This window comes from Castanea sativa, chromosome 9 (assembly GCF_040712315.1).
Source record: "Castanea sativa cultivar Marrone di Chiusa Pesio chromosome 9, ASM4071231v1".
NCBI lineage: Eukaryota > Viridiplantae > Streptophyta > Magnoliopsida > Fagales > Fagaceae > Castanea > Castanea sativa.
The window spans coordinates 38,777,934-38,793,100 of NC_134021.1; the positions used below are offsets into that span (position 1 = coordinate 38,777,934).

The window sequence follows — 15,167 nt, forward strand, 5'->3', positions numbered from 1 at the left end:
TTTATAGTAGCTTATTTGCCAGGTGTAAGACAAAAAATTAAGAGTTAACTTATTTCCAAAAAATTGAAACTTAAATTATTTGAAATAAAACTGAGACATAAACTAAGTAATAAATAATAAACTAGTTTATAATCAAATGCCAAACACACAAACAGCACTAGTCTGCTCAACAACATAGGATCAACAGAATAAATGAAGGAACTATAGTAAGCTAATCTAGAGACAAAAGACATGGTCAAACAGATAAAGCATTTGCTAATGAGAGAGCTTGAAAACTTATTAAAGATAATTTGTAGTAGCTTTGTGCATTGCGGATTCCTTGGACCTTGGCAACTATAAGCCATTCTGGGGTTCAGGAGTTAGCAGGTTCCCCACAATTGAAACCTTATTTACAAAGAGGAAGGCTATAATAATCAATCAATAGAATAAAGATGAATAAATGCTGAAATAAAGATTCAAGGAAACATATTGTAATAGCAACACGCCTAATATAATTAGGCTTAAATACTTTAGTTACCTTGGTTTGTTGTTAGAATATAGACCACTTTAAAAAAATCAATCAAATACATCCAAGTTTGTTGTCAAAATATAGATCACTTCAAATATTGTATATCTATATTAATTCTAGAGAGATGGAAAATATCAATCAAATACATCCAAATTTCTTTAAAAAAAAAAACCCAAATAATAAAATGATATATTTGTAGAGATAGAAAGATGGAAAATATTATTAGAAATAGTTAATTTTTAAAGAAAGCAAATTATCTTCAATAATTTTCAAAGAATAAAATATATACTATGCCACGTTACAAAATAATTAAATATTTTCACGCATCGTGTGAGTCTGCAACAAGTAACAATTAATTAATAAGTTCCATATTGATCCAAGCATAAATTGCATAACCATTCCAAAACACTAAAATTTTTCCATATCCCTACTACTGAGATCCAGGTTAATACATTACCATTCCAAATCACTAACATTGTTCTACATCCATGATACTTCGATCTAAATTATAATACACAATCATTTCCAAGGACTAAGATTATTCCAATTCCAAAAGACAACCTAATACCATTAGTAATACTATTATGAATCCCAAACAGCTTTGGGTACTCCAAGTGCTTTCTAAGTTGCTGGAGCAATCGAGTTTGCGAGGACTGCAACGGATAAAGTACCAAGAACAAAGAAACCACATGTAAAACGGAAAAGCAACAAGCAACAACACCCCATCGACTTCTCTCTCTCGTCAATGCTTCATGAACCAATAGTGCCAAGAAGCAACAGAATACAAGAACTCATTAAAACCTGTCATTTAATTGACACAAAAAGAAGTCAAAATTATTAGTGAAACAGGGATTCACCTAGTCAAGATCAAGCAGAGATTTTCCATGCTTTAAAAAAAAAATCCAGTACAGCAGTACACATATAAAAGCTTCCAACTTTACATTAGAATTAGTCAATGTTTAATCTTTGAGCAAGTAACAAAACTCTACTTATTCAAAAAAGAAAAAAAATTCCACAACTCGAACCAAAACAAAAGAGCAACTTCAAAAGAATTTCATTTATGATCATTTCACAGGGACATATTTCCATTTCCCCTACCCCAAAAATTGAAGTCATATGGGAGACCAAAAAAAATACTGGTAGAGTCAATTTTAGAAAATTAACCTTAACATTAAAAGAAAAAAAAAAAAACACAAGAAGAGCTACAAGCATTATCATTGTGCTCCACAACTCATCAACCCCATTTGCATACATTCCCTACACCACATGATAGTATGATAATACAGAGAACCCAGAACACATAACATTCAACCTTAAGAACCAACAAGCAAATCATATATGGGTAGCTAACAAATCTCTTTATTTGAATCATCTTTCAGATCAGTAAGCAAGGGGAATAAAAAAAAGGGGAAGCCATCATAAAGAAAGAGAGATTATACTGTTAGGAAGTCAGATCGGGGAGAATATGGTGTTTGAAGACATGGACAGTGGGAGGGAGAGGGTTAGGCCGAGAGAGAGAGAGGTGATCTGGTAGACTGATGCAGATTAGCTATGGCTCTCTTCTGGTTTTTTTTTATTTGATTGTACTGATGTTATTTGAAAAGGCTCTGCTTTATTAGCTAATCATGGTACTTAGATGGGTTTGTATTTATTCAGCTTCCCCTCTGTCATTTATGGCTATGTTCTGTTACCCAGTAAGATTCAGGTAAAATGTCATGGTGGACCCCTAATAGAATGAGCTACTTAGCAAACATCTTTAAAAATTGTGTTGAATGGACAATTTGTTATCAGGGTTCATTTCTTTCTATTTCCTCTGCTTTGGTTGGAATGAGATTGAAAATTGCATACAAATCACTAGATTGGCTTACATCTATTCTGGTTTGTGTTTGTCCCCGCTACCATAACCCAGTAATCACTAAATTATGATCAACGGTATAACTGTATGATGGCTACACATGTTTTTTCACTATGAAATGGCCATTACTAGAACGAGCACCGCAAGTTAGTTGATAGATAATAGTCACAACACAACCTCTAAAGTGATTTTGTCCTTCTAAATAAAACAATATGTTCATGTCTACAACAAAAGGAATGAAAAAACAGCAATAACATAGATACAAAAGCTTCCCAACAGCTTCACTGAATAGAACAACTGACCTGTCAATGAAGCTTTGGCTCATTGAGTAAAACTAAGCTCTCCATGAGATTAGCTGTGTAAGTCTCTGGTCTAAGATCTCCGATTCCAATATTTTTCTCATCTAGACTCTTAGGGTCAAATAAAATGAGTTCATGAGGAGAAGACGATTTCTTAATCAAAAGTTCACCACGGCCTGTGCAGCCGAAGAAGTTTTCAACTTCTTCCAACTCTACAATGTTTGTAGTCCAAGAGTCAACATCACCATAAACCCTCATCACCCATATGTGGCACTTCTGTTGAGGACTGTGGAAAGCAATCAAAGCCAGCGATCCCTCCAATACCGCAAGTTGTTCAAACTTAAAACACAATCCATTTGAGTAATTCTGTGGCAGCATTATCTCCCCGAATTTCTCCTCATGGAGATCAAAGGACAAAATGTATTTGTGGTTATGAGAATACGCTATGAAATGCAAAGCTCCATTAAAAGACAAACAAGGTGAATTTTCAATCCAAGTAACAGGTCCTCTAGACCCATTAAAGGACTCCAAATGTTTCCACGAATCGGTACTCAACGTGTAAACCTGGAAGTCAAGCTGGCTTTGTAAAAAAAAAACCCCATATATCAAAACCTTGAAGTCAAAGTCATTGTTTTGAATATGATGACACCCAAATCCACAACCGAAAGCCTCATCAGTAGATGGAAGTATCTTAAGCTTTCTAATGTTTGGGTTCCACAGAAATACGCGGGAAACCGAACTACAATCATCTGCTTCATTATTAGAATCATATGATAGTATAGTAAGTTTCTGAAAAGCGAGGCAGAATAAGCCTTTGCTGATGCCAACAATGATGGGATTATAAACTGGGATTGTCAACCTGTAAACCTCAGTCAATGTGTGGTCGCTGCTGATATTGCAAAAGACTGTACGCACAAAGTCTTGGTCCCTGGGATCTGGCGGTGGCTTACATAGTAGATGATCGTTGTTGTTGTCGTCCAATAATAATGATTTGACTTCTAGGTTGTGTTTGAAGTGTTTGGTAATGAAATCGGGGCTGGTGATGATGGAGTTATAGCATTTGGAAACGCATCTGAATCGCAATAAAGGTTTCCCAGGCAGCCAACTCAGAATCTCGAAAGCGATTTCGAGAGGGATATCATCGAATCGAGTTGGTGTTGTAGCCATCATCGACGGGTTTCTATCTGATTCTGATGAAATTCGAATCCGAAGGTGAAGCCGTGAAGGGTTAGACTAGGGTTAGACTGTACTACCGAAGGGTTATTTATTTAATTCTGAATCCTAGAGTTTAAGAGAATTTGAATTTTAAGCATGAAATTTTAGAATTTGAATTTTATCTTTGAAGTTTGAAAGTATTTGAATTTTACATTCTAATGTGTTAAAATTTAAAATTTATCCTTTAAATTTTGGGAGTTTTTGAATTTTACTCCATAATTTAAGAGGTAAAATCTAAACATCCTAAAACTTTAGGAGATGGAAAATTTAAATTCGATAATGTCAAGGTGTAAAATCCAAACACCCAAAATTTAAGAGGATAAAATCTAAATTCTAAAATTTCAGAGTGTAAAATCAAAATACCTCGAAATTTTAAGGGTGCAATTTGCAATTTATTGTAAAATTATATGTAAACCAGTATTATGCCTAATTAAAAATCATACATAAATTCCTATAAAATAAATCATATGTAAATAGTTTTTTTTGTTAATTTACTTAAAATCAAATAATAGAATAGGTAATAAAAATAAATTAATATTTCACTTTTAAGTTATAATATATATATATATATATATATATATATATATATATATATATATAGTTTAAAATAAGCAAATAGCACTATTTGCCGAAATATTTAGGAGAATACCATTGTTCGTGAAACTTGATTTCACTAAAACCAAATTCTATGTAATTATTAATATAGAACTCAATTTCACTGAAATTGAATTTTGCGTAATTATTTTAAAAAGGAACATTATTTTACTTGAGTTTCTTTAACTCGAGTTTCATTGGCCAACCCAAAATTTGAGATTTTATGAATTGAAGTTTCTGCCATTTACAATGAAAAGTGGGTGATAGCATGTCCAACTGAATTCTCTAGTTGCCATAGAATTAGAAGAATTTAAAATTTGTTAACATACGGAATCCAACAGTTTATTAGAAGTTTTGTAATCACTGTGAAGGAATGCTAGACCCTTATTAGCAGCACCAAGTGCAATCTTCATACGGTAGTTCCAAGAAAGTGGTTGAATGTAAGCGGTCCATGTTCCCAAGATCCTTACAATTCTTTCTAGAATATGATTTTAACAGAAAATTTAATGTCCTTAATTAAGAATGCATAAACAATGAGTACATTGAAATATTGAAAGTAAATAAAGGAGATGGATACGAATAACTCACTCCTAAACAGATGATTCTTCAAGCTGCCCCCAGGCATGAATTCATACACCAAATGCCGGTGGTCATCCTCTACAATCTATGCAGTAATCGATCAATTTTACAAGATTGGGATGATAAAAGCTGCCCCAAGTATTGTTCTAAGTGGAACTCGTGTTTTGGCATTTTAAATTCCTAAAATATATACACGTCACTAGTTGCCAACCTAGAATTTCATTAATGGAACTCAATGTCCATGAACTCGAGTTTTATATAGAACTCGAGTTTCATGAACTCAAATTTTAAAACAGTGGTGTTCTCCTAAATTTTTTGTGAACAATGGTATATTCCTATATATTTTGCAAATAATATTATTTCCCCATTTTTGCATATATATATATATATATAAAGTTCAAGGTTTTATTTATTTATTATTTTATAGTTAAAATCTTGGTAATTAGTTTATATTGATAATTGAAAATAAATTTATTAGAATTGAGATATAATGTGAATTTTATTATTGAGAAATAGATATAATGTGAATTGAGAAGTAATACCCAGAATGAGATGAATACAATTCATAAGCTATTTATTTTTTGTAGTTAATTATATATTAATGATGGAAATTGTTTCATTTTAATGTTATATATTAAGTTAATTATATAAATATAATTAACATTTTATTTCTAGTAATAAAGATTATAATTCCTGTCGTAATCTTCAATTAGTGTACCAAACATACCCTTAACTATATATTTCCTCTAGTGTGCATCCCTCCTCCCCCACACCATGCATAGCATTGATTGATATTCCTTGGGAACTAATTTACGAAAGGAAGGCTATAATAATCGATCAATAGAATAAAAATGAATTAAAGTTGAAACAAAGATTCAAGGAAACTTATTGTAATAGCAACATGCCTAATTCAATTACGCTCTGTTTATTTCAACAATGATGTTTTCTAGAAAATGAGTTATTTTCTATAAAACATTTTCTATAAAACTATCCCATTTTCCCATGTTTGGTAGCAACTTTAAATGAGTTGAAAAAAAATTTCTTCACTTACCTTATTTAGCTTGCTGTGAGATAGAGTTATTTTCCAAAAAAATTTAATGGAAAACAATCTCTAAAAATAAGCCATACTTTTTATGTTGACCAAAGATAGTTTTCCTTTGACTCATCTTTTTTTATGCTATCAAACACTGAAAAATAAGGAAAACTATCTTTACACAAGGTTTTCTATTGAAACAAACGGAGCGTTAGACTTAAATAGTTTAATTACCTTAGTTATTGAGACACTAAGAGTCCGTTTGGTTGAAGGAGTGGAAAAGTGGGAGGATAGAAAATATTTGGTTTTCCCTCTTGTATGTTTGGTTGGAAGGGTGGAAAAGTCTTTTGTTTGGTTGAAGAGAAAAAGGGAAGGATGAAAAATGTAATATATATAAATTGACTATTATACCCTTGTTACATAACATGTAAGAAATAGATTTATTTGTACTCATTAAAGTGAGGAGTACGTGAGAGGGTATTTGTGTAAAATGGATTTCTAACCACTTTTCCCCTCCTCATTTTCCTCCCAATTTGGGAGGATAAAAAAAGTTGGCCTAGGAGGGAAAACTTTCTCCCATATTTTCCATATCTCCTATTTTCCTTCTTCAACCAAACAGTGGAAAACAATATTTTCCACCCTATTTTCCTCTTTCTATTTTCCATCCTCCCTGTTTTCACCCCAACCAAACACACCCTGAGATTTTAAGAGAAGAATGAAGATACAACTAACTGTTACAAGACCATCGCGCATCCTTGGTACGGTGGTCACTCTACAAGTATAAATGCTTGTAGAGTGTGAGGGGTAAGGGTCGGAGTTAAAATCTCCAAGATGGAGTTTTACACACATATACACTTAGATTAGATTAGAGTAGATATTCTATCTTGTGTGTGTGTGTGTGTGTGTGTGTGTGTGTGTGTGTGTGTATAAACTGTTACAGACATCAATTAGAACCCCTGTGTAAAAAAGGAAAAGTAATGAATATATACTAGTACTAGTTGTTAACCTGTGTGATGTACAAAAAAATTATTAATTTTGAAAAAAAAAATCCAAAAATGAGTAGGTAGACATTTTGCTAGATAGTATTTTTTTTTAAAAAAAATTAAGCAATATTTAAGTTCTATATTTTTCCATAGTTTAAAAGTGTTATCTAACATTGAACGTTATTGAGTTGCAGTGCATAGTTACTGAAACTTACAAAGTGATTTACAATTCTTAAATTAATAAAGCAAAACTCCCAATAGTTACACACACACACACACTCAAAACTAATATAAACTACAAATATATAAACAAAGACCATGATGTGACACCAAGTTTCAAATTTGAGTAGTAATATGATTTTCTAGTAGTAATAACAACATAAACAATTCAAAATATGGAACAATATCAAATTATAATACCTAATTCCATTATCTTTTATGTTGAATCCAAACAATTAATTAATTGAAATTAATCCAAACAAATAATTAATCAATCAAAAATCATAACTTTTAATAGGAAAACAAAAAATCACATGATTCTAAATAAAAAACATTTAAGGTGAAGGATTAAGATCAACCTACTGAGGCGCAAATACCAAAAATTCCAAGACTTAAAACTTTAAAATTTATAGAATCCTTAAATTCTACTTCAAAATCAAACCAAATTCAACTTATATATAACATACCAAATAAAAATTTATTGTTCTTTTGGCTGGAAGATATAGGTTGCAGCTTTGATTTTTCTCCAAAAAATAATTCATAGAAATTTCAACCTAAAAACCAAACCCACTAAAACAATGTCAATATAAATATGGAGATTAACCCAGATACTCAAAAGAAAATCCATTCTAAACATAACGAAATAATAAGAAAGAAAGAAAATCTTAGATATAAACACGTATCCACATATGTTGAATTGAAATTTTATTAATAATAACAATATAAAAAAATTTTGACATAAAATTCATTAATCAAAGAAGAAAGTTGAATTAGATTGCTTGCATTTTTTTTTTTTTTACGTTAGTCGCTGTTATTTGCTTTGGTTATATATATATATATTTATATATATTCACCGTTTGAGTTTGAGTTTGAGTTTAAGTTAGACTTATTAAAGAGATAGAGTTTCACTCTTTATTAAGTTTGGATTAAACAAAAATAATTTTGTTTAAAAAAATGATACTGATGAATTTGAGTTTAAGATAGACTTGTTAGAGAGATAGAGTTTCACTCCTTGTTAAATTTGGATTGAACAAAAATAGTTTTATTTAAATAAAATGATAATTTTATTTAAATATTGTGCTGACGTGAAAAATTGTGAGAGTTTCAGAAGCTTCGGTTTTATATTTATTTATATATATATATATATATATATATATAAAGATTTTTTTTAGCTAAACATCAATCAAAAACACTAGTGTCCTAAAAATACTATGGAAAATATTTTCTGATGTTTGGCTTGTATGTAGAATAAAAAGATAGATAAATGAAAATGATTTTTTCTTTTTACCTAACATTCATCCATAAACTTCATCATAAGTCATGAAAGTTCATGTTCAAAATACGCCACTTAAACTTGGTTAAAACATAAGCATCCACAATTTTCACATTACCAAAATACTACACAATAGTTAATTAATAAGTTCCATATCCATCCAAGTTAATACAGATCTCAAATAGCTTTGGGTACTCCAAGAGTCCAAGTGTTTTCTAAGTTGCTAGAGTAAATGGGTTTCATAGTATATTAGATAGTATATCGGAGAGTTTTGTCATTTCTATATGACTCTTGCGCACATTCTCAAGGGGAGAAATTCTTAGGAGAGATGCATATACCAAGGGGGATAAAACATCTTTTATAAGAGAACCTTGTTTTGTATAGCTAGGGTTTTCTCTCTCAAAAGTTCATTGGAAAAACTCCTTACAATTTCATGGGTAATGTTGGCTTATATAGTGTTGGTAAAGGATTGAGAAAAAGCATACTTAAAATGTTCATGTAGTGAGTTTCGCTGGTCACTCGCGACTTGGCCGGAGTTACGAAGTGATTCCCAAAATTAGCCTGGCATGAGACTGTTTAGATTCTAGCATACTGTTCTTTGAAAATACTCCTTACAATTTCGTGGGTAATGTGAGCTTATATAGTGTTGGTAAAGAAATGAGAAAATGCACACTTAAAAAGTTCACGCAGTTAGTTTCGTGAGTCACTCGAGACTTGGCCTGAGTCACTAAGTGACTCACGAAATACAACCTGGCAAAAATTGTTCAGATTCCAACATGTGTTTCTCACCTAGCCTTTTGTGGGTTGTCCACTTGCGAGCCAACTGCTAGCTAGTCAAGGACTTCACTTTCTTCACAAATCTTTATCAAACTCTTACACTCAAACCATTACATTAAATCTCACAAAAATATAGAGAAATAATTAAACAAAATACAATCAAATTTGATACAAAATTAAAGCCAACAAAAACATAGTTGTAAATTACAACTTTACACCAACAATGTCAAAATGATTAAGAGCATTAGGACTAGGATGTGGAAATTTGAATCTGAAAATCCTAGTCAAAGTGTGGTCGCTGCTGATTTTGCAAGCAACCTAATGAGTGTTTGTTTGAAACTTGACATACAAGATTAACATTGTTGGGGTCATTATCATTAAAATTATTGGGTAATAATGATTTTTTGGCTATGCTTTGGTTTAGGTGTTTGTTAATGAAATCTGGATTGGCAATGTTGGAGTACCAAGTATTGGAAACACACCTGAATCGGATTAACGATTTTGGTGGTAACTAAGGATTTCTTCGACGATTACTGACTGAATCCGGAGGAGGAAATGGAAAGAAATGAAAAGAATATTTTTAGAATATTCTTCCCTTCCCTTGTTTGGGAGTTTTAATGGAAAGCTCATTCCCTTGTTTGAGAGTTTAGGTGGGAAAGAATGGAATGGGTAGGAGAAAACACTCATTCCTCTCTATTCCTTTAAAACCTCAAATTTTCATTCCTCCGAAATTGGGAGGAATGGGATGGAGTGAAATTAGATTTAATTATATTTTTACAAAAACTCCCAAAATACCCTTATATATTCAACCATTTATTTTAAAATAGGAGTAAAATAGTAATATTGTCATAAAATGATTCCATTCTATTCCCTCCATGTTACTCTCAAATAAGATTACTTACATTCCATTTATTTTCATTCATTTCCATTCCTCTATTTTAAAACATTCAATCAAGGTTACTTAATTCTATTTCATTCCATTATTTTCCATTTCTTTCCATTACTTAAATACATTCTATTCCATTCCTTTCTATTTCCTTATGATCATTTCATTCTATTCTATTCCATTCTCTTCTCTTATGAACTCCCAAACATTATGAACTCCCAAACAGAACCTAAAACTCCCGTGCCACAATGCTGGTGGACGAGCCATGAAGATATAGAGACTAGAGTAGATCTATAGAGTATCCTATCGGTCCTCTATATCTAAAGCAGAATTGGAAACTTTTGGCTTATAAAATAGAGAAACGTTGAGGAATGTTCTAGAGCATTGGTTGAGGAAACTTTTGATTTATAAAATAGGGAAACGTTGAGGAATGTTGCATTGGTTTATGAACTATTTTTTTTGTTTTTGAAAAACCCAGCTGTCAAGTATTAAGATTTCTAAATCAGTACTGAAATGTAGATGACCCATATTTATGGTTGTGTTTTTTTTGGTGTAAACTGCTCTCTGATGAAAAATATTGTCAAGAAAATTATTTCTAACCTATAGTTCGAACCATTTCCTCCCTAGACTCTCAAACACTTTGTACATAAAGATGTGTCAATTTAGCTACGAGACAATTAGTTGCTATAGTTAGTTAAATAGTTAATTTGATGATTTTTATTTTATTTTTGGGTGTCAATTTGGGTTGACTGCATAGAGTGGGGTTTTTTTTCTCTTTTCTTTTTGGGGGGTTAATGTATGAATTCTTAAGGGGGAAAAAGGGAATGAATATCCACTAACATAATCACGCCACAGATTTTATTTCAATAACTAATAACATAAATAAATAAAAAAAACTACAAAAATAGTAACAGTTACATTTTTAAAAGCATCAAAAGTCATATAACTTTGCATGCAACATAGAAGAAGATCTTGAGAAGATGACTAGTTTTCAACTTGGGTACACCCCAAACTAGCTAATTCTTCCTTCGTTTGGAGGCTTAACTTCGATTCACATCAATATCAGAATCTGCACATTAACATACAAGAAACACCAATTAGGCCTTTTGTTTTTGTTTGACAAGATTTGGGTCTACATCATGTTTGGCAGAATGGAAAGAAAGATAAAAAAAGAAAGGAAAATGAGTGAGGAAAAGAAGAGGGAAGGGAGGAGAAGGAAAAAAGTTTCTATTCTCAATTTTTTTGGTTAATAGGGAAAAGTGAAAGGAAATAATTTATATTATGTATAAATTTCTAATTAAAAAACTTAAACATATTCTTTTAGTTTCTACCTTTCCTTTCAAATAAAAAGGAAAGGGAGGAGGATTAGAGGAAAAGAAAATCGAATCATTTCTTTTTTCATCCCTTCACTTTCATCAACCAAACAAGGAAAAATCACTTTTTTCCTTCACTCATTTTTACTTCCACCTCTCTTCACCAAACAACCAAACATACTATTGAATTCTATCACAATCCCTTCCCATCCCTTGTTACTTAAGCTATAAAAAAATTAAGAAATAGGCAAAATTTAGGTATAATTCCTTGAGTGTTGTATCTTAATTTCTTCAATTAAATTCAATCATATGGTTGTATTGATCAATACATTAAAAATAAATTTATCTTTTCTAAGAGCAAAACTTAGATACAATTTTTTAGGTGCAATATATTAAGTTCCTCCACTTAAATTCAAACACACGATTGCTTTGACTAATAAAACCCAAACAATGTTATCCTTTTAAAGGATAATCAAATTCAATACAACTTGTATTGAAATTTAATTGAGGAACCTAATGTATTATAAATAAGAAAATCTACTAAATCTTAAGACAATTAAATTCAACTATGTGATTTATTGGTCAATACAACTACCTAGTTGAATTCAATTGGGGAATCTAATGTACAATATATAAAAGATTGCACTTAAGTTTTAATCCCAAATAATACTATGCTAAGATGATCCTTTTCAATATTAATACTACTTTTTTCAGAAACTTCACCCACCCCTTTTTCCACCCTCCCTCATTTCCACCACACCAAACAAGGATAAACTCCTATTTTCCTTCATTCATTTTCCATCCTCTTCTTTTTCACCCAACCAAACAAAATATAAAATGGAGAGAAAAAAAGAATTCCAATGAGTGACTAACACAATCAGATTTCATGACATAGTTACCAACAAGTGTGCTACCCTTGAGCTAATCAAAGTTAAAAACCAAATTAAGACATTGTATATACATAAATTCTCTTTTGGCACAAATTAATCCAGAAGTATCTAGCAATTCGCTACTGTTTTATTGTAAGGTGCAGTCATCTACTTCATAGGGACGGAAAAGCATCCTCAATAGTTGGGGAACTCTGTCACTAAGGATGTTTGGCAATGGAGCAATGGGTAGAATTTGCTAAACGATTCTCATTGGTCAACACCTTATGGGAAATTTACACACTCATAAGATCCACTATCTCAGGGGGTGAGTGAGCTTTTGATCTATCTACAAATAGATGGAATGAAGATTAATCCAACCCTATGATAGAAATACTGTATTGGACATTCTGCAAAATGTTCCTTCAATCTCACATTAACAAGATTTTTTGATTTGGCCATATAGTAGAATAGGAGCATAGACTATGGGACAAGCTAATAAATTGATACAAACAAAAAAGAGAGACGCAGGGTGTAACCAGAATTCTGCTTAATTGTATTGGCAGTGTCTTTGAAAACTTTAAATCCTTACAAAGTCACAGTTTTCATTTGGAAACTTTTGAACAACTCTGTCAGTCAGGAAATAACTCATTAATAGAAATTTCACACTACCTCAAACCAACTATGCCTTTTGCAACAGTGAATTGGAGGCTATTGATCATTGAAAGAACTCATTAGTCATTAGAATTCAGTGCCCATTTGTCAGAATGGTATGGTTTATTTTTTCCCCTCACTCTAAGAACACAATGTATGAATATTAGCAAAGTCACCCACTTGGTAGCAGAATGGGTTTTAAAAGGCTCCCACAAAGGGGCTACAAAGCATTATCCCCTTGTTAGACTGCTGTGTAGTCTATGGCCTATATGGATTCATAGAAACAACATTTATTTCAATAACTAGTCTCCAAATCCACACACTGTTATAATACATGTCAACTCTTTGTTTAATTATTGTTTAGCAGCCAGGGAACCTAGAGTCATACTTGGCAGGATGAAACAAACAATACCAGATATTACAAGCCAGACATAACCCAATACCCATAAACTGGCATACTCTAATGGTGGTTGAAGCCTCAAAAACAAGAAAAAGGACAATAGAGAGGAGGAGCAATACAATAAAGAGACAGAAGGGAAGGATTAAGCCCCAATGATGCTATAGCTGGACAATAGAGCAAAGAACAACTACCTTTACTAACCATCAGAGAAGCATTACTTCGATTCCACTCCTCACAAAGGACCAGCATCATTGTCATGACTCCCAGCAAAGAAGTTTGCCTTTTGGGTCATCAAAAGCTAAAACAAGATGGAGACATAGGATGGACCATGCAGATATTTTGAATCTAATAGTCAGTCTACAGCCAGTGGGCTTCATCATAGTGCCTCAGAGAATCACAGCATCTCAAAGATCATGAGCCGAGGAAGCTGCTATGTCTCATATCTATCTCACTTGGCAATGAACTAAGTGGTAGAGTAGGAAGGCTGTGTTATAGTATGCTTTCACTTTTGTAATTATCTGTCGTACTTACCTATTGTATAAGTAGATGCAGAATTTCATTTGTTCATAAGTACATGGAAAAGTTTAAAAAACACACTATCTATATCTCCAAAAAAAAAAAAAACCAGCTGATCCATAGATTGTGTCAAAACCCCAAAATTATGAGGGGAACTTCCCCAATACAGACAACAAAAAAACAGAAAAGAAAAGAAAGAGGCGCACTTATAGAATTTCAGAAGTAGATAACAAAGTGAGGTGTAGTGGTGCACTAAATGTGGATATGGGGTGCGAAATATTATGAACAAGTGTAAATTAAGGAGTGTGTGAGAATATTTTTCCAAATTTGATCCAGGGAGACATAAAACTTTTTAATGTGGTTACCTGGGCCGCACTTGATCTGGCACTTGCGATCACAACGTTGCATAAGCCTTGCTGCATATGACAGAAAGCAATGCATAAATAAATAGAAGAAAGGATATGATTTATGAACACAATAATCTCTTGTGGACTGTAAGTTTCCGATCAATATATTGCATTACTAGATCTTTGATCGTGTAGAAATTTTAGCCAACTGAAATTTTCTTACACAAAATATTTTCATGAAAAAAGAAAGTATGCTAAGTAATACTGTGTTCTTAATCAGAATGGTTATGATAAGCTTCCCGATAGTACTAATTTCTCCCTATGAAAAAAGGGTGCAAATATATTTAGATAAGCACTTACTGTCGCTTTGAACACAGCCAGTGGAGCACTGGTCGTAGCAGTCGGGTGATTGAGCCTCAGCACTGTCCATATGTGAAAGGATCACACATAAAACCATGACTACAACTATGATCTTCTTCATCTTCATCTTCATCTTCATCTTCAACTTCTCTTCCTTTCTTTGTTTGTTTCCTATTCTGTGTTACTTTACTCTTATGTGGTATCTTATCCTTATATCATATTCTTTGTTTTATATACAAGATATTTGGCCATGGCAGACTATTTTTAATGCAACTCATAAATGTGCCATGTGATTCGAAGAGCCGCCTCCATTGAATCCTTGATACACGTATGGTATGTGACTTTCAAATCACTCATGTATGGGTTACACGTGTGTAGGAGACCGACAAGCCTTACAAAACACATGATTTGCCACTTGTGAAGATGGCAAAACTTTGACTAGTTTTACAAGTGTGCGCAACTCACTCATAGCATGACAAAATGGAAATCC

General features: G+C 32.3%; 1 protein-coding gene and 1 long non-coding RNA gene across 2 annotated transcripts; both read right to left on the minus strand.

The window, feature by feature from the left end:
- Positions 1-986: 986 nt before the first annotated feature.
- LOC142609515 (F-box/kelch-repeat protein At3g06240-like) lies at positions 987-3,832 on the minus strand. The gene is made up of 2 exons (XM_075781109.1): positions 2,666-3,832; positions 987-1,309 (listed from the first exon to the last, which is right to left on the minus strand). Exon 1 carries the CDS (start codon positions 3,830-3,832, stop codon positions 2,669-2,671), a length of 1,164 nt encoding a protein of 387 aa, XP_075637224.1. The 3' UTR covers positions 987-1,309; positions 2,666-2,668.
- Positions 3,833-11,057: 7,225 nt separating this feature from the next.
- Positions 11,058-14,929, minus strand: LOC142610750 (uncharacterized). Its single transcript, XR_012839872.1, has 3 exons — positions 14,678-14,929; positions 14,336-14,386; positions 11,058-11,290 (listed from the first exon to the last, which is right to left on the minus strand). It is a non-coding gene; the product is annotated as an uncharacterized LOC142610750 (long non-coding RNA).
- Between the last annotated feature and the right edge of the window lie 238 nt (positions 14,930-15,167).